At 49.4% G+C, this 26,975-nt stretch overlaps 2 protein-coding genes across 2 annotated transcripts in view; one reads left to right on the top strand and one right to left on the bottom strand.

Annotated features, from left to right (window-relative positions):
• Positions 1–1,607: 1,607 nt before the first annotated feature.
• Positions 1,608–13,912, top strand: M6PR (mannose-6-phosphate receptor (cation dependent)). Its single transcript, XM_015409944.1, has 7 exons — positions 1,608–1,849; positions 6,348–6,524; positions 6,742–6,908; positions 7,001–7,110; positions 8,453–8,583; positions 9,888–10,014; positions 12,165–13,912. The coding sequence occupies exons 2-7, from the start codon at positions 6,349–6,351 to the stop codon at positions 12,285–12,287; spliced, it is 834 nt and encodes a 277-aa protein (XP_015265430.1). The 5' UTR covers positions 1,608–1,849; position 6,348; the 3' UTR covers positions 12,288–13,912.
• Positions 13,913–15,987: 2,075 nt separating this feature from the next.
• Positions 15,988–26,975, bottom strand: part of PHC1 (polyhomeotic homolog 1 (Drosophila)) — a 52,009-nt gene continuing 41,021 nt past the window's right edge. The window contains exons 13-16 of the mRNA XM_015409798.1: positions 24,976–25,084; positions 23,907–24,054; positions 18,021–18,252; positions 15,988–17,018 (exon numbers count right to left, since the gene is read on the bottom strand). Coding sequence (XP_015265284.1) covers positions 16,864–17,018; positions 18,021–18,252; positions 23,907–24,054; positions 24,976–25,084 — 644 coding nt within the window. The 3' untranslated portion in view covers positions 15,988–16,863. The remainder of the gene's footprint in view (positions 17,019–18,020; positions 18,253–23,906; positions 24,055–24,975; positions 25,085–26,975) is intronic.

Genomic DNA, 26,975 nt, shown 5'->3' on the forward strand with positions numbered 1-26,975 from the left:
TGAGTCTAGGACCCAGGTTAAAACATGAAATGGCAAAGCAAGCTATGATGCAGCAGCAGCAGAACTGGAAGCAGGAGATGGCCAGTTCCACTGCGGGCCTGATGGAAGCCCTCCGGGGGTCTGATCTGGCCCCCGGGCAACATGTTTGACACCCCTGCACTAAACCTTTGAATCCCAGAGCCAGGGAACTACATCAGGGGAAGGCCTCGGCCTCTGTGCCCTGTTGCTGGCCCTCCAGAGAAACTGATTGACCACTGTGTGAGATAGGAGGCTGGACTAGCTAGACCAGTGGTGGCGAACCTATGGCATGGGTGCCAGAGGTGGCACTCAGAGCCCTCTCTGTGGGCACACATGCCATCGCCCCAGCCAGGCCCAGACCATCATTAAAGTGTCGAATTCTCTGTCAAATAATTTTAAGTAAATGAAAGCATTTGGGATAGCTTTCCTTACGATGTTTGCATAATCTTAAATTAATGTATGAGTTGTTTTTTCTAAAGTAAAACCAAATTCAGGTTAAATTGCCGTGTTGGCACTTTGCGATAAATAAGTGGGTTTGGGGTCGCAGTTTGGGCACTCAGTCTCAAAAAGGTTCGCCATCACTGAGGTAGACCATTGGTCTGATCCAGCAGGGCTCTTCTCATGTTCTTATGCTTACTGGGTGAACTTGGCCCTGTCACACAATCTCATGGGCCTGATCTGCCTCACAGGTAGAAGAAGAAGAAGAAGAAGAAGAAGAGATTGGATTTATACCCCGCTCTTCACTGGAAGTCTCAGAGCAGCTTACTAACTCCTTTCCCTCCCCACAACATACATCCTTGTGAGGTGGGTGGGGTTGAGAGAGCTTTGACAGAAACTGCTCTTTTTTCAAGAACAGTTTTTATCAGAACTACTTGCCCAAGGTGATCCAGCAGGTGCAAGTGGAGGAGTGGGGAATCAAACCTGGTTCTCCCAGACTAGAGTCTGCGCACTCAACCACTACACCAGAGGGCTGCCATATCTTCTCCCCCCACCCCACCCCCACCACTGGCAAGGGAAGGGGGGCGTAGGGTTGGCAGATCCAGGTTGGGAAACCCTGCAGATTGGGAGATGGGGTCTGGGGAGGACAGGGATAGCAGTGGCCTACAATGCCACAGACTCCACCCTCCTAAGCAGCCATACTCTCCCAGGGGAACAGATCTCTGTTGCCTGGCGATGAGCTGTTACTCCAGGGGATCCCCAGGTCCCACCTGGAGGTTGGCATCCGTACTCCCAGGGTTGCTGTCAAGAAGAAAGAAGGGGAGGAATCCTGTTCCCCTCCCCCCCTCCTTGTACCCACACCAGGAAAAGCCACAGGAGACCCCCTTCCCCGGGAACACCTGCCCAACCAGAAGGCGCCTGGAAGGGAATCTGCGCCTGCGCAACATCAAAAGCCGTGCGCCCTCTGACCCTTCTTATTAGACAGAGAAGCCACGTGACCGGGAGGGGATTGGGCCTCAGGGCGACGGCCGCCAAGAAGGCCCGCCTTTCTCGGACGGCATTCTCATTGGGCAACCGGCGGCAGCGCGCGGGACCGGCAGGGCGGTGCTTCCCCGGGATTGGAGGAAGTGCTTCCGGAGTCCGAGGCGCTTCCTGCTTCCGGTGCACGGGGCGCCTCAGAGGAGAAAGGCGTTGTGGCCGGCTGCGGAGCGCTTCTGTCGGGCGGCCTCCGCACCTTTTCCGTGTCAGCCGCTGACGAGAGCTGCCCGCTGTCTTCCCGCTGAGCGGCGCAGTATGCCGATTTCTGAGGCTTTCTTAATCAGCCGCCGGCCGGTCTCTCGCTAAGGCTGTGACGTCACCCGACGGGGGGGGAGCGCGATCGCCACAGCCTCAGGTGAGCGCTCACGTGACTGCTGGCCCTTCTGCGCAGGCATGGAGGGAAGGGCCTGGGGTGGGGAAGCAACTGGGGTCTGGTTGCCAACTCCAGGTTGGGGGAATTCCTGGAGATTTGGAGCTGGTGACCCTGAGGGAGGTGGGGTTTGGGGGTCTAAAGCAGCCAGGTTGTTTTTCCCCCGGAGGGCACTGATCTCTGCTGCCTGGGCAACATTTGCAGCAACTCTCTCAGGCTGGTCAGATTTACTTGTGTTTATTCCAGACACTTGCCTTGAAGTCGCGCCTCAAATCCAAAGGGAGAGCAGGCAGGCTTGCATCCCTGCCTTGCGAATTTTACCTCTTTGTCCCTTTTCTTTGCTACTTTTCTGGTTGTTGAAATGGAGGTTTTGGGAGGCTCTCCCTGTTGCTTTATCAAAAGCCGTATCTCTGCTGGTGGGCTTTGTAGAATTAATGGGTTTGGGTCATGGTGAACCAGAGTAGCGTTGTGGTTGCCATCCTAGTGGCTACAGTGCCCGATTTGGGCCTGGGAAGCCCGGGTTCTAATCCCCACTCTGCCGTGGAAGCTCACTGGGTGACCTTGGGCCAGCTGCGCAGACTCCGCCTCACCTCACGGGGTTGTCACAAGGATAAAATGGAAAAGGGGATGACGTTGTAAGCCACTTTGGGTCTCCATTGTAGAGGAAGGGGATATAAACGAAATAAAATTGAAAATAAATCACTGACTGCAGCACACCCGGTGAGTTCACGACAGGGGTAACGGTTGAACCCAAGGCAGACGTGGGTTTTAATAGGCCTGCGGCCATGATGTGTCATTTGAGCCTGATTCACAAGAATTCTGCTGGCTCTCTCAGTTGTTGATTCTTCACTCTCTCTGGAGCATGATAGAGTAGGCCTACAAGGCAAGCAGTTTACTGCACCCTACTAAGGAACTGGAGAACTACGTCCCTTTCCTTGACTGCCACCGGCCGAAGCAGAACAATTTCATGCCCTGTTTGTTTGGAAGGGAATTACATAAAAGGGATTTAAAAGTCCTTAACTCTAGCAGGGTAGTCTGATAGTTTGGAGACATGGTAAACTAGTAGTTCTTGCCGACACACACTGAGTATTCAGAAAGGAAGGCATTTTTCAAACCAAGAAGTGGTTTCACATCCTCTTCTTGAGACCCAGGACTAAAAGCACAAGTCATCACAGCCACTTGGGCTACTGCAGATCCCGCCATAAAGCCTGTTGCAAAACCAGCAATTAGCTACTCACCTCTTCCCAGTGCCTCATTGTTTGATCTTCTCTTTTAGTAGTTCCCATGGGAATTGCCGTGTGCATTTTCTGCTCCCTGGAGGTGTTTTTATACAGTTTGTAACACAGCAGTCAACTTCCACATTTTAGAATGGAACATCTCAGAAGCGATAGATTCACAAAGAACAGTCAGGAATACTTTAGCAAACTGGAAGTCTATGCAAGTGGAGGTGGGCTTCTTTGCAAGGCTGAGTAAAACCTTTTAAACATGTCGGTCTCATATTTGCACCATCTACATCCTGCAGTTGTAGTGCACCGGGGGCAACGGTTTAGGCCACAAGACTCATTTATAGCTGCTTTAGACCTTTGCTGTACCCCAACTTGTGGGTCTGGACCCAAATGTTGTTTGTGAACAACCTTTCCTAGTGGCAGAGCCCCCGCCCTTTCCCTTTCCCGCTTGTATTTTGCAAACCAAGATCCGACCCTGGCAACAGTATCTTCCGTGTCATATATTAGTTGGTATTATTTGTTCCCTGCATATATACATGTGTGTGTGTGTGTGTGAGATATATATATCTCAATGAAGTAAAATGTATCCTGATGGTTACTAGAGTGAATTGCTTAGGATTTTAAGGTGGGGTGGTTAGAGGGAGTAATGAAGCAGGAGAGGGTGGTCAAAGGTTGGAACATAACCTCGATATGTAAAGGCTGTGTATGCCGGAATGCCACTTGCTTGGGGTTCACAGTGGGGCAAAAACCTGGGTTAGCCACTGTAGAAAATGGAATGCTGAATTAGATGGGTGGGAAAGTCATGGGTTTTTTTTTGGGGGGGGGGAATTGGGTCAGCCAGCCAAGTGAGCTTGGACATGTGGGTCACCATATGGAAAAGGTGAGAACCACTGCTAGCAGATCACTGCATCTGTTTTTCTGCATGCCTTGGAAACATTAAACATTTGCTCTTGCCCTGAATCATTTGCACATTGGTAGGACAAATAGTTCCGGATTCCACAGGGTAAGAATGCCCAACAGTGAATGTGCAGCATTGAATCCTCCACTGGTGGGAACTACCGTTAAAGTGCTATGGCGATGCTGCCACCATGTTCTCTGAAGCTTCAGCCCCAAGGAGGGCTCTTTGACTGAGTTCCACATTCCTAAAGCTTCCGGAACGTTCAGAGCCTTTGGCACTTGGAGTTGTGCTTCTGAAAAACTGCACCAGAGAGACTTCTCCTCCTCCACGGATTTGCCTAATTGTTTTCTATGTACAAAGGAGCTGTGGCGGCTGAAGTGGTTAAGACGCTGAACTGCAGGCTGTGGAAGGTCAGTAGTTCAGCAGTTCGAGACCTGAGTTGCCGCATGATGGAGTGAGCTCCCGTCTCTAGTTCCAGCTCCTGCCAACCTAGCAGTTCGAAAGCAAGAAATTGCAAGTAGATAAATAGGTACCACTTCGGTGGGAAGGTAACAGCGTTCAGTGCACCTTGGTGTTTAGTCATGCCGGCCACATGACCACGGAAACGTCTTCGGACAGCGCTGGCTCTTCGGCTTTGAAATGGAGATGAGCACCGCAACCCTAGAGTTGGACTCGAATCTTTACCTTTACTTTACTATGTACAAGTCATTTGAGCCGATGGCCACCGCATATTGCAGCAACTCTTCAGTATTGAGAGCCAGTTTGGTATAGTAGTTAGGAGCATGGACTCTAATCTGGGGAACCAGGTTTGATACCCTCCTCCTCCAGATGCAGCTGCTGGTGTGACCTTGGATCAATTACAAGGTATTTCGGAGCTGTTCTCAAAAGAGCTCTTTCAGCCCCATACAGGGTGTCTGTTGTGGGGAGGGGAAGAGAAGGGAAAGGAGTTTGTAAGCCGCTCTGAGACTCCTTCGGGTAGTGAAGGGCAGGGTGTAAATCCAATCTCTTTTCCTCCTCTTCTGCTGCCAACGAAATCTGCACGCCAGCTGACCAAACTAGATCCATCTCAGCCGAAGCACACTTGTGACAGAGAGACGGTGCCCCCAAATTGTTCTTCAGGCACTCCCTCTGGGGAAAAAAAGTCTCCCTGCCAGAGAGGTTGACGGTGCAGACGAGGTGGCGGGTGGGTCTGTGAGACGGGCAGTTGGGTTTTCCGGTACGGCAGCTGCAACTTCCTCAGAAGAGAGACTACTTTTGACGACTTCCCGTTTAACCTGCCCAGCACAAACCTCGGGTCAGGGCGGGGCCTGTCACACCTGGGCAACGAAGCCTGAAGGGAGGAAGGCTGAGAGAGCAATCCTTGTTCCTTGTTTCCTTTGCTGTGCCGTTAAACTGCTTCTGGCAGATCGCTCCCTGGCTCGGCTGCTGGCTTCTCTCTCGTCCGAAGGGCCCCTTCCTTGTCATCCCCCGTCATTGTCTTGCTTAGTATATTCAGGCTGTTGCTATCTCGTGCTGCTCAACAGCTGTGAATCACTTTCAGGGGCAGGGGAGAGAAGACAACTCCTTTCTGGGTCCCTGGGCATTTGAAAGGAACGCCTTTCGCGAAAGGTTTGCAAGCTCTTTACATGACATTGGTAAAAGAAGGCGTCCTGCCCGGGTGTCCCTACTTGCATCTGACAAAGTGAGTTAGACTCTGGAAAACTCATATTTCTCCCCCCCCCCCCCCCCCATTTTTGGTTTTTAAGGCGCTCCTGGACTTGAACCTCTTGGTTCCTAACAGTTGCCTTCGTAGGTATGCCCTGGTGAGCGTGTTCCAGACCACTCCTCAAGCCGTGAACTCTTTTCCTTCCAATGGCGAACAGTTCAAGGGGGTGGCTTGTATTAGGCCCTTAATGTTCCCGTTTCCTTGGTCGTTTCTGCCTTATACAAAACCATGGGACCATCTCCCAAGATGATCTCCAAAGTTTCTTGTGTATCTATTAAGGGGCTGGACATTAACTATTTAGTCATCTCTGGGGTCCAAGTCTCACATCTCAGGAAGAAACATTAACCATTTGTCAGCAGTTTGGTGTAGTGGACTCTAATCTGGGAGAACCAGGTTTGATTCCCCACTCCTCCACTTGCACCTGGCTGGATGACCTTGGGCAAGCCATAGTTCTGATAAGAGCTTTCCATGAATAAGAGCAGTTTCTCTCAGAGCTCTCTCAGCCCCACTTACCTCACAGGGTGTCTGTTGTGCAGAGGGGAAGGGGAAGGAGTTTGTAAGCTGCTCTGAGACACCTTTGGGTAGTGAAGGGCGGGGTATAAATCCAATCTCTTCTTCTTCATTTGTTCTCTCGTCTTCCTCTTCCTGAACTAGAATGTTCCTGGGTGGGAGGATGTCCCTGGCTCACACCTGCCTTCCTGCCATGCTGCTCGCCCTCGTGACCACTGCAGCGGCAGGTGAGAAGGAGTGCGACCTGGTGGGGGTGAAAGGCAGTGAATCCAAGAGGGAAGTTGCCCTGCTGAAGAGGTTGGAGCCGCTGGCCAACTACAGGTACGGTGGCTGCAGCTGACAGTGTTGTACCAGCATGCGCGGTTGTCTCCAGTCAGGAGTTGTTCATCTTAAGGGTTCCCCTCCAACAACCCTAGCTGATTTTGTACAAATAGGATTGATGGCAATCACATGAAGCAGCGGCTCAGTCTCGTGATTTTTCGAGTGGGGAAAGCCCTGACCGTTGGTGCAGCTCTTCTCTCTTCCTGATGTCTTGCAGTTTTACAACAAATATCGAAAATGAAAGGGAACAATACACATACACTTTCAGAGTGTGTCGAGAAACTCCTACTGGTGGGGAGTATTCCGGCCTGGTGCAGGTGGACGAGAAAAGCAAGAAAACCACGGTGGTGGGACGAATCAATGAGACTCACGTCGCTAGTGGAAGTAAGGCATCCTCATTCCTCAGCAGCCTCTCTCCGTTGTCCCACAAGCCCGCCCATGCCTCACTGGCAACTCCCGTGTTTCTGTCTTGGCAGCTGAATGGATTCTGCTGATCTACAAAGGGGGGGAAAGCTACGGCAGCCACTGTGGGAACGAGAAAAGGAAAGCCATGGTCATGATCACCTGCAACCGGAAGATGCTTACAGTGAGTAGATACCGGGGGAGAGGGTGGCTTTGGAAGCAGTACAGATCCAGGAGCTTTTCAGACAAATCTAGCCTGTGAATAGGCATTGCTCCTCAGTTGCCATCTACTGCTTGGATTGCACTCCATACTGTTTAGGTATAAGAAAACCTAGAAAGGTTATGTACAAGCCAATCAAGGGAGGTCAGGTCCATTGGACATATGTTCTTTAGTTGCCCATATTATAAGGAGGCTGGTTTGGGATCATTTATTGCTGGGTAAGATTCCCGGTTGCACAAAGCCAGGCTTGACTGCCTTTTTTCTGATAAGAACTCTAAGATCACTTATCAAGTAGCTAGATTTCGTGCACTGATACTGAGGTTACGGAAACTGTATTTTAATTAGGTTTTAAATTCTAATCTTTGATTTTTGTATATTTTGTATTCTGTATTTCGTAAAAACTTTTATTAGAAATATATGGCTGGTCCAGCGACCGTAATAAATTCTGAAATTCTGACCCCATACTATTTAACAGGTGAACTTTGCATTCAGAAAAGGAACACAATGTAGTTCTGTGGGGGATTGTACATCTTCTGAATACTTGGGTGGAGGGGGACTCTTTGAAAAGTACCCTGCACATAGGAGGAAGTGTTCCTCAAGAGCCACATATGACTCTTTGACATGCCACCTGTGGCTCTCGTGAGCACTCCTTCCCAACGTGGGGTGTCACGGCTCAGGTGGGGTGTCACCTGACGCTGCCACCACTCTGGTTCCAGGCTCCCTTGAGAAGGCCCAGAGCTCCCTCCCAAGACCTTTAGACCTCCCTTTTGGCCAAATAATAAGTGTTAGGACCAGGCAGAGTGAACAATGAAAATAGTTTATTTTATAGGACGTCAAACAACAAGGTGCAGAAATATAACAGTAAGTGGGTGAAAAGAAAAGAAATCAAATGCCCTAACGCATTTAAATATATACTGTCCCTAGCTCACTATCTCAAGTGGCACTAAACTACTCCCCCTTCTCTCAGGATGAGGGTCTCTTCCCTACAGCGGCCTTCCTTCTAGCTCTGCCCTCTTGGAAGAAAGAGCAGCTTTCCCTGCTGTTCCAGATCTTTTATTCTAAGCCCTCTTCTTTTCCGGTTGGTCAATTTTGGCTCCAAAAGCTCTCAGGGGCTTCTGGGAGTTCTAGGCCCAGCCTCACCTACTGCTAGCCAGGCTCCCTGGGCCTAGTAGGCCTCTGGTGGCACAGCCCAGACAGTGGCCAGCGTAGAACTCTGGGCACAGCTGAATTCTTCTGCTCTCGTCTGGAGGGTTAAGACTGGTGCTTCTGCCAAGCTGCTGTTACGGCTTCTCTTCTCTCAACACAGGGGCCCTTCACCATGGTGGCAGAGGAGCGGGAGAAGGAAGAGGAATGTTTCTACCTTTTCGAGATGGAGAGCAGCGTGGCCTGCCCTCCTGTGGACTCACACCTCAGCGTGGGTTCCATCCTGCTGATCACGTGAGTTCACCCCAGCGGCTCTCCCCTTCCCACGTTTCAGACCCTGCGTACTGTTTGCACACCAGGCACGTTTGAACAAACTTGATTCGAATTACGGTACATTTGCATTTCTGCGGACTTCAGTTCTCATGTAGAGAACAGCTGTAGAATCGTAAGGTCGAAAGGAGCCCGATTGGCCACCTCGTCCAACTCCCTGCTTGGTACAGGAAATCCAAAGTTAAGAGTATTTCCATCTGGTGGCTCCCCAGCCTCCGCTTGAAGATCTCTCCCCAGTTCCAGCCTCAGACTGCTTTTGCCATTAGGACTTTTCTCCTGATGCTCACCTGGGAAGCAGGAGACAGAGAAAGGCCCGAGGGCTCTGGAGTCCACAGGAGGAGACAGAACAGGATAGAATGGAAGTGAGAGGATCTTCTGTTTTCTAACCCTTAAAAAGCATTGGGGGGCGGAGGGGAGGTCAGAGCTAAGCACCTTCTACTGATGGGCCACAGACCTTGCAGTGGTTGCCTCGGGCCACTTCGTACTGAGTGTTTCCAAGCTGTTTCCTTCTTTCGATGAATGCGATTCCGTGGAGCCTGGAAATGCCGCCAGACCCTGCAACTGAAAGCGACGCTAAGATAGTAGCATGGATGAATTCATCAAAGCGCCTGAGCTTTCTCTGGCTCAAGCTACAGAGGTAAAAGCAATTTTTTCCCCCAAGAGAGGCCAGTGTAAGGTTCAGGGATGATGATGGATTCTCTTGGTCCTGCAGCATCAAGCTCAGGTTGGATCAGACGTGGGAATCCTAACTCACTTTTGCTCCATTTCCCCTTTTCTGTAAAAAAAAAGAGGACTGGTGTCGGCATCCTCTTCTTGCCCCTGTGTTTTAGATGCATGCAGCTGCCTAAGAGTGTGAAATCTTTCAGGCACCCTAAGTTTTCCAATGGCTGTAAACTGAGAGGTACTTTTTGGCAGCGTGACGGGCTTTCCTTCCAGAATTTAGATGTTGGGAGGATTTGGGGTGTGTGTGTGTGTGTCAGTGTATAGCCGAAAATGGAAACCTTCCATCACTCATGAGATCAGTAAACCAATCAGCCTCCTGCGTAATTTCTAAACAGGTGACACCTCTGTGCTTTCAAAGTTTTCTCTGCAACCGTGAAGTTTTGACTTCTTTCAGTGAAGATTCTTGGGGGGGGGGGGTGTCATAGCGTTGGGGTCTGCAACTTGCATTTTGTGCCATTTAGATTGGCCGTCCCATCCCCCCCGTTCATACACACCACCTTCAAATAGCTGGACTGCCGCATTGACATGTTGACCTTCTCTTCCAGGTTTGCTTCCCTGGTCGCAGTATACGTCATTGGGGGCTTCCTCTACCAGCGTCTGGTGGTGGGAGCGAAAGGCATGGAGCAGTTCCCCCATTTTGCTTTTTGGCAAGACATGGGCAACCTAGTGGCAGTAAGTGGTGAACACAGAGACGTCCACATGGCGGAGCAGCAGGGGCGGGCAGGCGTCATTCCTGGGAGCTGCTTTGGTCGAGAGCTTGGGGAACAACTAAAGCGGCCTCTTGTGGAAGGTGGATCCACAACATGGGTCAAGCTTTACAAGCCTGTGTGCAGCTAAAGCCCTGTGAGCCAAAAGTGCCCACCAACAGCAGACTCTGCATGATTACCTGTTAGGGGTGTGTGTGTGTGGGGGGGGAATCCGGCCCGATTCGGATTCGGCCAAATCAGGAAGAATCAATTTCGGCCGGCAGAAAGACTCCTGCATGTCAATTTCGGCAGTAGGAGCCGATTCTGGAGTCTTTAGGCCAGGCCAATGTCAATATCGCCCCATTATATCCTATGGGCCATTGAGGTCAATGACAAAAACATAGGGTATGTTCTGGGGGCTGGAGGGGAGGGGGTTCAAGGGAGAGGCTCCAAACTCACAGGGTAGCTGCTGGAGCCTCTCCCCAAGATACCCACCAAGTTTCAAGAACATTGGACCAGGGGGTCCAATTCTACGGGCCCCAAACAGGTTGCCCCTATTCCCTCCATTGTTCTCTATGGTGGGGGGAAAAGTTACAAATGGGCCATTTTCGGGGGTGCATTCAGTTCAGACGAACCGAATGCACATCCCTATTACCTGCTCTCGCCTTGCTTCCTTCTAAGAAGTCTCCAGGGAGTGTGGGTAGTTCTGCCCCATTTCTTTAAAAAAACCACCGGCTGCTTGTTCAACACTTCAGAGTAGGTCTGCAGAACTCAGCTGGGGAAAATCTTTTTGTCTCCTGAAAGCAAAAGCCCTCGTCCTCCGCCCCGTGCAGTTCCTCCATGCTGAGGAAGATGCTACAGTCTCCCCCTGCTTAAGTGGCAGTTTTGAGACAAGGGGAAAGGACCGGCAGTGTGCACCTTTCCTATCCTGAGCCAAGGGTGCGAATGCACGAGTCAGTCCGAGAGGAAAGGCAGAGAGGAAAGGGTCCTGGGGCTGCTGTTTTCCCATCCCAAGCAAGGGTGAACGGCCTCCTCCTCACAGAAGAGAAGCTGCTGGGGAAGCTTTAAAGCGGGGTGTCGAACTCATTTGTTATGAGGGTCAGATCTGACATAAATGAGACCTTGTTGGGCTGGGCCATGTGTGTCATAAAATGTATTGCCAGGTAGCAGAGATATAAGCTTTATAAAAGACACAAACACAAAGGGTTTTTTTAACTTAAAAACATACTTAAAACATCAGCACTGTTACAATATTTTGCTTATTGAACAGTGTCTGATAACTGACACCTCTTGCTCTGGATTATTGCATCAAAATGTCTGTGCTGTTGCAATCCTGAGTATGCTGTTCAGGTGTGTATCTGTAAGCTCCAAACCTATGATGAGGCAGCGGCAGCGGAGCTGGAAGAAGAAGCAGAAGACAGCCAGTTCCGCTGCGGGTCTGATAGAATAGGAGTTGCCGGGGATTGAACCTGGGACCTTCTGCATGCCAAGCAGAGGCTCTACCACTGAGCCATGGCCCCTCCGAAGGAAAGCATATGACTGTGAGAACCCTTTCTCCCTGCAGCTCATAAATTCCTGTCCCACTGTCTTCAGTGACAGAGCTTTTCACAGCAGGAAAGGCTTTGCCAAATGGCTACAGCAACCCCCCCCTCCCCGTGGGCACTCTGAACTGCCTCTCCCTCCCTGGAGGACCTCCCACTTTGTGCCTGTTGGGAGACGAGGGCCAGATGCTCAAATGAGGGGCCGATGTCTGTGGGAGAGGCAGCTTTCACCCCGAAAACACCACTTCAGTTTCTAAAGGCTTGATGGCACTGGGGAAAATCCATTTCATAGAAATAGCCTAAATTTGAGTGTCTCACGCTTTCTAACACTTTGCATTGATTGCTAGCAGTCCCAATTTAAGGATCCGGGCCCTTTCAGCCATCTTATAGGTAGGACAGCAGTCTTTCTTGGTGTTTGGCGTCTGTGTGCTTTGTGGTCCCTTGAAGACTGGGGAGACAGCTGCTGTTCTAGGAGGATGTGGCAGGGTTTGAGTATCCAGTTCTGAATGCGATAGACAAACCTGCACAGATCGGCCAAAGAGGGAGTGTTTTTGCGCCACCGCCGAGACCGCATGACGTTCTCTCGTGTCTGCAGGACGGCTGTGACTTCGTGTGCCGATCCAATCCTCGGAACGTGCCCACCGCGTACCGTGGCGTCGGGGACGACCAGCTCAGTGAGGAACCTGAAGAGCGGGACGACCACTTGCTCCCCATGTGAATTGCCTTCCTCCGTTCCCTGCCCTCGGTGTGCCCATAAGCAGGTGTTAACCCGGCCACTTCTCTTGCCCCTCATCTCTGCCTCTCACCTCTTAAGCTGCTTGCTTTCAACTCTGGCTGCCCTGGGTTTTTTCTTTTCCCCATCTCCTTCCTTTATCTGAATCAATCCGCTGGAGGCAGGGGGGGACCCCTTATGAGCGAAGAGCTGTAGGGTGAGGGAAGCCCGACCAGAACTCACTGCAGCAAAAATGCTTCTCTGGACTTTCGCCGCCTCCCGAGGCTGAGATCCCTCTCCACCGCTGGGGAAATCCTCGGAAGTCTGACTACAGACACCGGGGGGTTCACCTTCACGGAAGTCGCCTGGTGGATGGGAGTTTGGGGAGAGCTGCTTGCATTTAAGTAATGTCTCCCCATTTTTCTATAGGTCTTGTCCTACAAAACACTGGATTTTCTATTTTGAATTATTCAACTGTAATTTTTTCTCCCCTGATCTGTCTAGCAATGGCATAAGCAAAGCTTGTTTTGTACTTCTCCGGTGTAACTTCAGGGAGCTCTCTCCAGCATTTTCACTCTCCTGGGTGGGCAGTAGCCAAACTTAACATGAAGGACCTTCTCTTCCCCACTTTTGAACCAAAGCCTAGACTTCAGAAGGTTCTTGCGGCCCCTGGATGGCACTGTGTTTGATTTCATTAAGCAGGCTGAATGGAAGCAGGGAGACATTATTTGTCAAAGGGGTTAAAAGGAGAGAGTCCCCTTCCTGAAGCAGTTTTGGTACGGCACTAATTCCTCCCTTGGATCAATCCCCATTCCCTTTGAAAGCTTTATTAGAAAGACGGGTCATTGAGCTTTAATCGTAAATGCGATAGTGGCAGAGGCTGAAGCGCGTAGGGAAGAAATGCTGTCAAACACCAGTCGGGGCCAGTTCAGTTACGCGGGGGGAGAGGTAATAACTGAAGCGTGGAGCCCCCAAGACCATTAAAAGAAAGCCGGAGTCTTTTCTGGTTGCTTATGGCCGAGGTCCTCCTAGAAAACATTAACCGAAGGTGTAGAACCGCAAGGAGAGGTGCGTCTCTACCAGTCTTGTTTACAACAGCTGAGAAAATTATCGTGCACTCCCGGTCCATCTCAGCTGTTCGTGCTCCATATTCTTCAGCTGAGATGTCAAGTCTGATCTGTGCCTGCGTTTGCTTTTTCGGTGGGATGGGACAGGCAGGGTCTTACCGTTTTGGTGGTGGGCTTCCTTTGACCACTGGCGGGAGGAGGGAGGGGGCTCTTACCTTACTGGAGGGAAGCGTCTCAGTGCCGCCAGAGCCAGGCTGACACTGTTCACGCCGCGTCCGAGGATGCCCGGACTCTCTCAGCAGCACCAGCTTCCATCGGCAGGGGTATCACCCCCACACACTGCTCCTCCAGTTGATGTTCTCCCAGCAGGGCAAGGGGGACAGATCTGCCCTTCAGTGACTAAAACCGGAAGGGTGGAAGAGCAGGCCCCCCCAGCAGCCTCGACGGTCAAGCCTCTCAGCTTCAGGAAGAAACAGAAGTCACTGTGCGGTGGTCACTTTTTTATGGTGGCGTTCGGAAAACTTTGTACAAAAACTTTAAAATTAAAAAAAAATGGCTTGGAAGCCCCGAAGCAGGTGTGTATGAAAGTTAATTAAAAGAGCTTGGGACTCGGAGGTACTGGTTAATACAATCCCCGGGGCGGGGGGGGGGGGGGGGAGATCAGAGCCAGCTTTGATATTCAGGTTAACAGTACAAGGCGGAGGACACAAGAGATGCTAATCACCTGCGTGGCTTAAGGTATCGAACATCCTTTTGGTATCAGGAGTGTTCATGTCAAGCAAAGTGAAGCTAGGAGATCCATTAAAATACCTTCATATCTGATGAGGTCTCCGGCCATTCGGCAGGTGTGGACACCAGTTCAGGGGCGGCATTTAACCTACACATAAAGAGGCAATACACTCCCCCCCCCATTGTAGTCCATTCCACTGAAAATATTCCAGCACTAATTTCTGCCTTTTTTTCTGAGGGTAGTAGATTAAGGCACAACTCAGGGTGGGCGCTAAGTTAACTTGTCACCTAAATGCTTCTCTCTCGAAATCACTAGTAGAAATGGGCTACAATTTAATATTCCATTCTGCGAGGCCAAGAGAATTTGCAAGGACTATCCTGTAAAGCAGAAAGCCCGATCCAGTTTCCTAGAGCGATCACCTTGGGCCCAGTAGAAGAAAACTGGAAATACTACATTCAACTACTGAATTTTTAAAAAAGATTATAGTACTTTGCTCCTGTAACATGTGCCTCCTTCGCTGTGTTAAAAAAAAGAGTGGTGTCTTTGCCCTAAAAGTAGGTGGAGTTGTATAAAGATGATAAAACACAGCATATCTCTGCAGTGTATAAATGTACCTTTGTTTTAAACTTCCTTATGATGAGGACCAATGGATCTTTATTTGAAGTTATATGAGCAGATCTCAGTCTGATCGCATTACAGTTTACTTTTCAACTGCAGAGATGCTTAACCTGTTCTTTTTTCTAGAGAGCTGGCACACCTCCTGTCAAGTCAGATTACATCTTAAGCTCTTGGAGAATTACCAGGGAGCCCAGGGCCCTGACCCGGATGACCCAGGCTAGGCAGCTCTCGTCAAATCTCAGAAGTTAAGCAGGGTTGGCCCCAGTTAGGACCTGAGTGGGAGACTAATGCCAAGGGAGTCCAGGGTCACGGCACAGAGGCAGGCAATGGCAAGCCACGGCTGTTCGGCTCTTGCTTTGAAAGCCCCCAAGCGCAATTGCCATTGCCATGTGAGCTAAGGCTTTGTGGCACTTTTCCACCAGAATACTCCACATCCTCTGCTAAGCTAGCAAGCAGCTGTAGCCTTTGCCACTTCCCTGCCACGTCATTAGAATCGTAGAGTTGGAAGGGGAGATCTAGTCCACCACCACCCCTTGCACAGTGCAGGAGACTCACAAATACCTCCGGCCCCACACACACCCAGTGACCCCTGCTCCGTGTCCAGAAGATGACAAAAAAAAAACCCCTCTGGCCCGGAAGAATCGCTTCCTGACCCCAAAGTGGCGATTGGCATTTCGCTGGGAGTGTCAGAAAGGGCCACGAGAACTAAGCGCCGAGGCACCCCTCCCTGCCCTCCCCTCCCCTCTCGTGATCTGCCTGAGTCCACAGAATCGGCATGGCTGTCAGATGGCCATCTAGCCTCTGTTCGAAAACAACCAAAGGAGGAGAGCCCACCACCTCCCAAGGAAGCCTGTTCCACTCTTTAGTCTCTCATCCCATACAGATTATGGAAACGATGATGGGCACACCTATTCAAGTTGTTTGATCAAAGCAAAAAGCTAAAGGTGCCGTCTTTGGCAGGGCTATGCCGCTTGAACGTGCCCTGCAATGTGGTAAGTGTTCTGGCTCAGCTGCGCATCAGTCTCAAGAGTGCCTTCTGAAGTTAGTGGAAGCCAAAGGTGCTGGAAGCTTCTCTCTGACTGCGGAGAGACCTGCACTAGCTTCATCGCAGTTCTCTCAGAACTCTCTCAGCCCCGTTTACCTCACAGTGCCATCTGTGGGGAGGGAATGTGAATGTGACCGTAAACCACTCTTTGAGACTCCTCGGGGGAAACGCGCGGTATTAAAAAACCCCCACCATCATCGTGTAACGTGTCAACAGAATGAGGACGAGCGGCTTATTTTTCCGAAGCGTTCTTTTTACTGAGGGAATATTTCTGTCAAACAAAAATAAAACAGGCCTCTGATAGAGGATACAAACTTGCTTGCAGAAGTTCTGTCTCATATGCTCTCTTGGGTGGGGGGAGGACAAGATACAAAAGGGGGGGTGGGTGTAAAATGCTAGACAAAGCAGCCGGTGCCACGGCACGCTTCCGTTTTTCTTTGGATCTCGAAAGGGTAGATCCTAACCCCAGAAGATAGGTGTGGTGCTACAGACCTGTTTTTTTTGTTGTTTTTTTTTAAAAAAGGTGTCCACACATACATAACACCCTTGACACCACACAACTGGATGTGCTCTGGTTATCTGAGGAAGGCTCCCCCCTGACCGGGGTGTGAAGTGGATGCCTGTGGAGAGTCTCCGCCCAGCACGGGGAACTGGAGGTTTCCAGCTGTGGGGAGAAAAGTAAAGGCGGCATTTAACATTTTTGGTGTTCTTCCCATTCTGCCGACTCCCTTCCTTCAATGAGACAAAAGCTGGACCAATAACCAAGCATGAACCATATGCAACCTTCCTGGGAACCTGATGGTTCTGAGGAGAAAGGAGGGCTCAAATGCGGCTCTGAGAAGAGGGAAGGCCAACTTCTCTTCCTTGTCCCTTCCCCTGAGGAGCCTCCGGAGACGATGACAAGAAAATGCTCTCTTCGTAGCCACGTTTGTCCTCAGTTCGGAGGCCAAAGAATGTCCAGGCAGCACAGATGGTTCTTTGAGGGAGATGTTTCAACAAGGCCTCCTAGGAAGATGGTCTTTCCCTCTACGGCACTGACACAGGCTGACGTGAGAGGTCTCCTTCCTTCCATTCAGTGTCAAGAGCTTGAAGGAACGGCCTCGGCACTGGCGGCATGCGTCGTTAGGTCTCTTTGAGGACGTTGATCTTGGCACAGATCTTGAGGGCGGGACCCAGCTTGATGTTCATGGCGCTCATGAGGTGCTCCTCCTTCAGCAGGAGCAGGGCCTGGCCGTCGATCTCCTGGGAGCGGAACTCCTCTGCAATCTCCTGGCAGCCTGCAGGAAATGGAGCACATTGGGAGGGCCGCGGAAAGGATGCCATGGACCGGATGTGCTTAGTCTGTATGGTGCAGGGAGTATCCCCACTTGGATCTGGGAGACCCGAGTTTGATTCCCCACACTGCCATGGGAGCTTGCTGGGTGACCTCGGGCCAATCACCCGCTCGGGCCAATCACCCGCTCGGCCCAGCCCACCCCGCAGGGTTGTTGTGAAGATAAAATGGAGGAGATGTTGCTTTGGGTCCCCGTTAGGGGGGAAAGGGGGGTACAAATCCAGCAAATAAGTAAGCCTAGCATTTGCTACTACCAAGGGTACAAAATGTTTCTCCGTTCCCTATGATACGGTTGCATTATCATAACACAGATGGGGGAAGGGGGATGTGGGACAAAGGGGGGGGGGGAACCCCAAGTCAGTGGGTAAATGCCACTAGGCCAGGAATTGAGAAGGTAGGGATGCCATTTTCAGAAGGCTACCAACAGAATAGAAGGGATTGGATTTACAACCTACCCTTCACTACCCGAAGGAGTCTCAGAGCAGCTTACAATCTCCTCTCCCTTCCCCTCCCCACAACAGACATCCTGTGAGGTAGGTGGGGCTGAGAGAGCTCTTTCGAGGACTGCCCTTGAGAGAACAGCTCTGAAAGAACTTGAGACTGACCCGAAGTTACACCAGCAGCTGCACGTGGAGGAGCGGGCAATCAAACCCGGTTCTCCCAGATTAGAGTCCGCACTCCTAACCACAACACCAAACTGGTTCTCAGCCTTGCTCGCACCTATGTAACTGGTTGTCCAGTGGACAAGCAGTGGCTGACCCTGGGCCAATGCTTTTACACCTAGGATACTTCTCTCTACCCCAACAGGCTGGCTGTAAGGATAAAATGGGGGGGGGGGAGACTGGAAACCATGTCCAGAGTTCCCTTGAAGGGCATGATAAAATGGAGACCGACCAGCCTGCTTTCCCTGGTCCAGATCTTGGCAGAGGGCGTGCTGGAGCCTTACCTTGCAAGGACGCAATGAACTCGTATACCTCCTCTACGCTCCAGCGGCTGGGGTTGCTGGAGAGGAAGACCGGGTTGATGCCGTGAAGATCGGTGGTTGGCGGGATCAGACTCGAACCGGTTAGGTCTCGTTCTCCGTGAGCTGCCCGGACGGACAGGGGTCCCGGAGATGTGGGGGACAGCGCTTCGTCGTAACTGGAGTTGTCCGACCCTCGGCTGGAGTCTTCTTGGCCCTGCACGATCCAGGCGACCCAGAAACGGAGCAAGAAGAGGACATGCTTAGGACAGAAAAGTCATTTCCGTGAGAAGTAGGACAACACTGGCTACGCCACCCCCTGACTTGAGCTTGGATTGCTGGAAAATAACCAGTATGTACGCAAGGAATCGGAGGTAACTGCATAGACGATCCCACCTCTCTCAGGAATTGCTGATTTGGGGCACTGGAAGCCTCTGGTCCAAAGGGAGGGCCCTCCCCCCAGTGGTGTTCATTACAGCAGTTTACCCTCCTGAATGTGTTTTTACGGGCACGTCCCATAACGTCCCTGCGCACCAGCTCTGGTCATCGGGCAGCCCGCTCTTGGCTAGACTGCTACTTAGGGTGGCCAGTCCGGCACTGACCAGCGCCTGGGCCTTCTCCATCAGGGGCTCCAGCTCTGTGGAATGGGTTCCCCGGAGAGGTGAGAGTGAGTAATGGAGATCCTTAGAGATCTTCTGGAGCAGGGGTGTCGAACTCATCTGTTATGAGGGCCAGATCTGACCTAAACGAGACCTTGTTGGGCTGGGCCATGTGTGCCATAAAATGTAATGCCAGGTAGCAGAGATATAAACTTTATAAAGGACACAAAGACAAAGGTGTTTTTTTAACTTAAAATAAAAGCATGCTTAAAACACTAGCACTCTTGTGATATTTTGTTTAACAGTGTCTGATAACTGACACCTCTTGCTCTCAATTACTGCATCAAAATGTCTGTGCTGTCGCAATCTGGTGTATGCTGTTCAGGTGTGTATCTGTAAGCTGCAAAGCTAGGATGACACAGCAGCAGCAGAACTGGAAGAGGCAGCAGAAGACAGCCAGTTCCACTGTGGGCCTAACAGAAGCCCTCCCGGGGCCTGATCCGGCCCCCGGGACGCAAGTTTGACACCCCTGTTCTGGAGGCTCTGCAAGGCCTGCCTGTTTGCCAGGGGTTTGAACTGACGCCTCTTAAGGTGGGGAGGAGGAAAGAGATTTGGAGTTTGCTATTTTATTTCTGGATTTAGTTAAAGTAGAGAAGGCCGGGGGGGGGACAGTAAAATGGGGGGGGGGGTTTTCCTATCCCCCCACCAGAAAAATGGGGGGAAATCCATTATGGAATATTTTCTTTTAGAATGATAAACAACATGTTTATGGCAAAGTGTTCATATATTTAACCCTCCAATATTATTTCTAAAAACTATGTAATATGAAGACTTTTATGTAAGGCTATGTAAAGTATCAAATCATTGCAATTCCTGTACAACTGAAGATAAGTAAATGCTGGAATACAATTCAAATACTGAGAAAATACTGAGGATACAATTCGGTTTTTATCAGGGGGGGTAGCAAAGGAGTTCCTTTAGTTCACATGTTCTTTTACATTTCAGGACCTTGTCGTTCCATTTTTTTTTTTTTAATTAAAAGTAAAAAGTAAATTCAATTTGTTGTTATTTTCTGCATAAGCTGTACTTTTAATATATCAAACATGGTACTTTTATGCCAAGCCAATTTATGCACAATGCACTTTATGTTCCCAGGGAAACAATGTGACTTTCGATCTGTAAAGAGTACTAATATTGATTTTTTTAAAAAAAAATCCAAACATTTTCATTTTTTCCTGGGGGCAGGGACCCAGGGGGAAAAACCAATTTCCCCCCATAGCTTCAAGATTTCTAAGCTGGCGATGTCTTAACTTACTGTAAGCCACCTTGAACCACAAGGAAAGGCGGGGTATAAACGTTTTAATAAACAAACGCCAATCAGTATTCTGGACAAGCACCTTTGACCCCTCACCAAGGCAACCAGGAAAACCCTGTGGTTTCAAATCCAAACGCGGGAGAGAGGCTGAGCCCCAGCACCCAGGCTGGAGACACGGCTGTGTGCTGCAAAGAGACAATCACAACTAATAACGTGATCCTGTATCACAAAAAGTCCCATCCTTGTGATATTGTAGAACAGCTTCTGTAATAAGTTGTAATAATTATGGGGGATCGTTTTTCTTAAGAAGAGTATGTTGTCAGTATGTTTAGAGAGCATTTTGCCCGCCAAGGCTAATGGACTGGCTTGCTTCCTATGTCAATGTTGATTTGTAAATAAGAGGTATGTCCAAATAACACAGCGTTTGCTCCTTTAGAATACTAAGATTCCATTCAGCTACACGCTGATTATGGTTCATTCTAGAGAGTTAATTTCTGAAGAATATCTACGAAGAATAACTTCTAAGGAAAATCAACTATGAAACGGGCTTACATCTAGATGCTTGTCATTTACTACAACTTATTACAGAAGTTGTTCTACAATATCACAGAGATGGGACTCTTCTAAACGTGTGAGGTGTGGAATCACAATAATCACATTAGTTGTGATATTTTTCTATCTATGTAATATGTAGGACCATATATATTTTTAATTAACTATAAAACATTAGTAGCCATAAATCACAGGGATCCCGTTAACTATGCAGAATTCATTATCCTGTGGTACTTGGCTTCAAATACATGCATGTGTAGGTGTTCAAGAATGAGTGGGCAAAATCATACAAGACAGAGGGGCAAGGTGAAACAAGATCCCCAGAGATGGAGGGGGAGCGCTTCAAAGGCTGGTGTGGTTTAAAAAAAAGGCCAACGCTATGCTGGGGATTATTAGGAAGGGAATTGAAAACAAATCAGCCAGTATCATCATGCCACTGTATAAATCCCTGTATAAATGCCCCTGTATAAATGTACAGTTCTGGTCACCACACCTCAAAAACGATATTATAGCATTGGAAAAAGTGCAGAAAAGGGCAACTAGAATGATAAAAGGGTTGGAACACTCTCCCTATGAAGAAAGGTTAAAGCGGACTTATGGTCTACGGAACAGCGATGGCGGACGCTCTCCCCACAACGGGGAAGGGCGAATTGCACACCAGTGGCCTGGAGGGGTGACTCCTACCCGCGGAGCCTTTGCAATAGGCTCTAGGCCAGGGGGCTTTTGAGGGGTAGCCTCTTCAACGGTGTAATGCCGGAGAATTGAGGCTTCCCTCCGCCCCGACGGTCCAGTCGCTGAGTGGCCTTTGGGCACAAGCTGGACTGACCGGGACAAGCGCCGGAGATCGAGCAGAATGGCGTAAAACCGAGCATGGTCAGAGAAACTGACCGACAATGAACGTGAGTTCTGAATAAAACGGAGTAGTTTGAAAAGCGATCCCCCCCCCCCCGCGGTTGAAAAAAGAGATTGCAAAGACGCCTCTTATGCGAATGAGCGGCTAACGGACACGAAGGGGGAGAGGGGAGGAAGTAAACCGAAAGTGTTTTGAGAGACTTATCTGAATCGTGAAGTCGTTTGGCGAGTTTTCCGAGTTGTGTGGAAGCGGCAGAAACTGTAAACAAAATGTGAAAGATGGCAGCCCAGCAGAGAAAGTTTAAAACGAAGCCGGGCAGTCAGAGTCCGAGACCGGAAGAGGGAGCAGATGTCCTCAAACTCCTGGCGGATATGCTCAAGCCGGTGATGGAACAACTCGATGGTATTAACCAGCAATTGACCGTGATGAATAAAAACTTTGCAGCACAGCAGCTTCAGCTGAACGAAACAGAGAAAAAAGTGGCTTCAGCTGAACGAAACAGAGAAAAAAGTGGAGCAGGCAAATGAGAAAATTAAAGAGATAGACACCACAAGCAAGAAGCTGAAGAAAAGGATGGGAGATGTGGAAATGAAGCAGAATTGCCAAGAGAATCGAGTTTTGCAGCTATAGATGGAAAAAGCTAACATGATTCTCAGGTTTCAGGGAGTTCCTGAAATGGATTGGGAAGACCTGAAGAGGGTGCTTAGTGAGATCATCGCTCCAGTAGTAAGCTTAACAGTGGATGAAATTGTAAACGAAATGGAGTCAGCCTATAGGGCATACTCCAATTACATTTTAAAAATAGCCTACCTGGAGAAATAGTGGTCAGGTTTTCAAGAAGACAAACCAGAGATGCCATTTTAAAAGCAACATCAGCAACTCCACTGAAAATGGGAAATGTAACCATCAAAACCTTAAAGGACATTCCATTTGAAATTCGACAAAAGAGGAAAAGTTACAAGGACTTAATTTATTTCCTTCAAACTAATGGGATATCGTACAGATGGGCGGTTCCGGAGGCTGTCATCTTTAAGATCAACGATAGAAGAGAGAAGATAGACTCCACTTTTAAAGCTAAAGAATTTTTGAGACGACAGCTGGGGACAGATGAAGAGTCCAAAGAGGAAGAAACGAAGTCTAGTGACTCTGCTACCTTTGGAACGGAAGAGGACTCTGCGGCAGAAAAGGGTGCAGGACCTGCCAGAGTGGTATACGATTTCAGAGACAGAAAGTCGAAGTAAAGGCAGAAGGACTTGGAAAATGGCCTTTTGAAGCAAAGAACAAGAAGATGATCAGAGATCTCTCTCATAACAACTAATAAAATAACACATAAATAGTGAATTGTTATAAGCAAGAACTCTTCAAGTATATTGTGATATTAACACTTATAACAGTGAAAAGATCTCCTCCTCTTGGGGTTTTAGTTTAGTGTGGTTTGCTTTCCTTTATCCTTAGTTGTAGTCCCTTCCCTAATAGTTCTTTGTAGTTTTTGTAGTATTTGCAAAATAAAAAATATCCTCCGGGGATTCTAAAACAAGAAAAAGAAAGAAAGGTTAAAGCGCCTGGGGCTCTTCAGCTTAGAGAAATGACGGCTGAGGGGTGACATGATCGGAGTATACAAGATTATGCATGGGGTAGAGCAGGTGGAGAACAAAGTCCTTTTCTCCCTTTCTCACAAGACAAGAACTCGTGGGCACTCCATGAAATTGCTGAGCAGTCGGGTTAGAACAGATAAAGTGAAGTACTTCTTCACCCAAAGAGTGGTTAACACGTGGAATTCACTGCCACAGGAAGTGGTGGCGGCTAGAAGCATAGACAGCTTCAAAAGGGAATGAGATAAGCATATGGAGCAGAGGTCCATCAGTGGCTATTAGCCACAAGGTATAGATAGGGACTCTGGGGCAAGTGATGGTATAGATAGGGACTCCGGGGCAAGTCTTCTTGGTGCTTGGGGGGGGGGGTCAACAGTGGGAGGGCTTCTAATGTCCTAGCCCCACTGGTGGACCTCCTGATGGCACCTGGTATTTTTGGCCACTGTGTGACAGAGTGTTGGACTGGATGGGCCTTTGGCCTGATCCAACATTGGCTTCTCTTATGTTCTTATAGATGGAACACTCTGGGGCAAGGGATGCTCTGTGTTCTTGGTGCTTGGGGAGGGGGTCAACAGTGAGAGCTTCTAGTGTCCCGGCCCCACTGCTGGACCTCCTGATGGCACCTGGTATTTTTGGCCACCGTGTGACACAGAGTGTTGGACTGGATGTAACATTGGCCTGATCCAACATTGGCTTCTCTTATGTTCTTATTGTTAGAGTGAGTAGTTAGGGTGCAGTTTTATTTAGGACAAACCTAAATAACAATGGAAACGTTTTCTTCGATTTAGTGATCGATCGACTGGCCTTTATAGTTTGGTCCCTGGCATAGCCTGCACGGTTTCAAGTGCCTTGTTTCTAATCAAGCCCACCTTGGTGCCGAAAGGGTAGGGACGATGGCAGCACGCCCCCCCCCCCTCATGGGCAGAGGCACAAAATGGCCGGAGACAATGGCACCCTCACCCGGTGGCGCTTGCCCTGGATCTTGGCCCGGGCGATCTCTGAGCTGCTGCGCCGAGGTCCACGCCGTCGACGGGCATAGCTGGCTTCCTGGATCTCCTTCATCTTCTTCCTCTGCAGACGGAGCTGGTGGCTGCAGCCCACGTTGTACCTGCAAGGAGGAGGGAGGACCGAGTCTCGCCCGCCGCAAAAGCCCTTCGCAGGCTGCCAGTTCATCCTTTCACGGAAAAACGGCCTGACGTCTGCGGCATGAAAACCCTACAGAGTTGCCTGAAGACTACATCCATTTGCTTGCCCGCCCACCCGTAAAACAGAGCGGTAACATCTGGCCTAACTGAACACCTTTATACTACATTCAGATCTTGGCATGAGGAACTGTAAACATTATTTATATATATATATATAAATTTTTTAAATTAAAGCAAAAAACCCTATAAATCCTCTTTACTTTAAAGTACTTCAGTGTATCTCTTTTTCAGAATAGCATATTAGAATACTGAATGTATGCAAGGGATATTAGGATGCCTGCCAAAATAACAGCCTTTTTTGGAGGGGGAGGTAGTGTTAAGTGCCCTCCCTGCCTGACAGGAGAGAATGAAGATTCCCAGACACCTTTCGACATTTATCTGCCAGTTTGACATATTTATTGCTTTGCAACTGTTGACTCTACAAGCTTAACTTGTTATTTAGTGTCACTTTGCATATCTTCATCATGTTGCATGTTAATTTGCTGTCCATTCTCTGGTTATAAGTCTGAACCTTGCCTGCCATTCTAACATATTTGATAAAGCGTGCCCTTGCACACGAAAGCTCATACCTTGAATAAACCTTTGTTGGTCTTAAAGGTGCCCCGCTGGACACTAACTTTGTTATAAAAGCAAATGGTAATACCAGCCAACTTCCCTATCCTCTGTTCATTTCTGGGCTTCTGCTACAACCTTGTTTCATTTCCCAGAGAAATCAGTGCCACTTTGGATGTCCCTTGGTGACAGTATCAGAACAGCCCATTTAAATTCTCATTCAATGACGTTATATCCCCCTTGAGCCTCAAGGACGTCCCCGCTGCCATTACCTCTTGGCACATGTTACGGAACAGAATCTCTTAGAACCTCGGAACTGATTGGCGGGGCCGTACTTTCCACAGAATTCACACTTCAGCAGGTTCCCTTTCTTGTCTTGCTCTGTGGAATGAGAAGCACAGGGGAACACGGGTAACGACCCAAGAAACTTTTCATCAACTAGTAGCAGCACAGCGCAAGGTTGAGATAGTCTGCTGAAAGACAGCCAACTCAGAGGAACTCGGAAGCCTGTTCAAAATTATGACAGCAAGGTATACAGTATAAACAGAATTCTGCATTTCTCCATGCAATCTTTGTGAGTCCCGTCAAAAGATTTTGGTTTCCTGTCCAAATGCAACACAAAAGTGACCCGGAAACTCCAGCTGGTGCAGAATGCAGCAGCGCGCTGGCTGATGGAATCGTCTGTGGCACGCACGCATTCAGCCAGTGCTACGCCAGCTGCACGGGCTACCAGTTGAGAACCGGATCTGCTTCAAGGTTATGGTGTTGACCTTTAAAGCTCTACGCGGCCAGGGACCAGCATACCTTTGGGACCGTCTCTCCTCATATGTGCCCTGGAGAGCCTTGCGCTCCGCAGAACAACATCTACTGGTAGTCCCTGGCCTGAAAGACGTCCGCTTAGTGTCAACCAATTCCAGGGCCTTCTCTGCCATGACCCCCACCTGGTGGAATGCGCTCCCAATTAAGATCAGGGCCCTGCGGGACTTACAATTCCACCGGGCCTGCAGAATGGAGCTGTCCCTCCAGGCCTTTGGTCGAGGCGGCGGCTGTTTCCACCATCTTGGCCTCCCCTGCCTGTAGTGGGCCTACAGAGGCCTACTCTCCTGCTGCGAATGTCTAACAGGAAGCGTGTTGGGCTGCTCTGAAGTAATTTTACGTTCCTTAGCTGCCATCCTGTTTTATTTAACTGTTTATTTAACTGAATAAATACAACGGGATCTAGAAAGAGGCTCTGGGAGAGTGCGCTGGCTTTGGCCAAACAGTGTCAATTTGCTGTGGCGACCTCAGCAGCGTATAATGACAGAGTCCACTGTTTTCTCCAGAGGGACTGATCTGTGCTACCTGAAGAGCAGTTGTAATTTTGAGTGCTCTCTAGCCCTCACCCGGAGAGTGGCAACAATTGTTACCCAGGCTCCACCCCTCAAATCTCCAGGAATTTCCATACCTAAAGCTGGCAACTTTATCTCCTCCCCTCTCAGCAGCCTCTTTCTAGGCAAAATTCTGTCTTTCTCATTAGCGGGGAGCAAAGCAGCGTACCTCATTCTCTTTGGCTTTGCGATCTGTACAGCAACACTGTAAGGTAGGTTAGGCAGAAAGTCTGTGGCTGGTCCAAAATCACCCAGGCAGCTTCCATAGGGATGCTCCTGCGGAACAGGAGCAAGCAGCCAGGGCTAGTGATGCCATGCCAGTCTGGAGGCATGAAGTCACCCTGAGAGTGCTTGCAGGCCTAGGGTTGCCATTGCCAACAAAGACAAATTGATGCAAAGGAGGATGGAAAAGTCTCAATATCTCTATTTTGCCTTAAATTGGTTTTGATGCCAGCAGAGTGAGAAAATGCCAGAGGCTCTGGGTGGGTGCCCCATGGTAAATGCACCAAACAATTCCTAAAGATTTTCCAAAACACTACTCTGTCGATAAATCGCTTTCTACACTCACAGCGTCCCCTGCCAGAATGCAACATTTGTCTGCCTGTCTGTCTTCAGGTTTACATCCCCCCACCCCCACCCCGCCTAGGGAAAGGGCAGTCTTTCCCTGCAGTGGGAACCAAAGCAGCTGACATCAGTATCATCTCCCCCGTATGATCCGCACAACTACCCTATGAGGTATGTTAAGGTTGAAAGTGTGTGAATGGTCCATAATCCCCCAGGCAGCTTTTAAAACATGAACCTGGGACCTGCACACCATCCTCTGAAGCGCTCTCTGTGGCAGTAATGGGGTGACTGCTGGCACCTTTTCCTATCATTTTTTGCCTTGTGGTATTCTGCTTGTGGTG

The sequence above is a fragment of the Gekko japonicus genome, unplaced genomic scaffold (genome assembly GCF_001447785.1).
Source record: "Gekko japonicus isolate JY-2015 unplaced genomic scaffold, Gekko_japonicus_V1.1 scaffold170, whole genome shotgun sequence".
NCBI lineage: Eukaryota > Metazoa > Chordata > Lepidosauria > Squamata > Gekkonidae > Gekko > Gekko japonicus.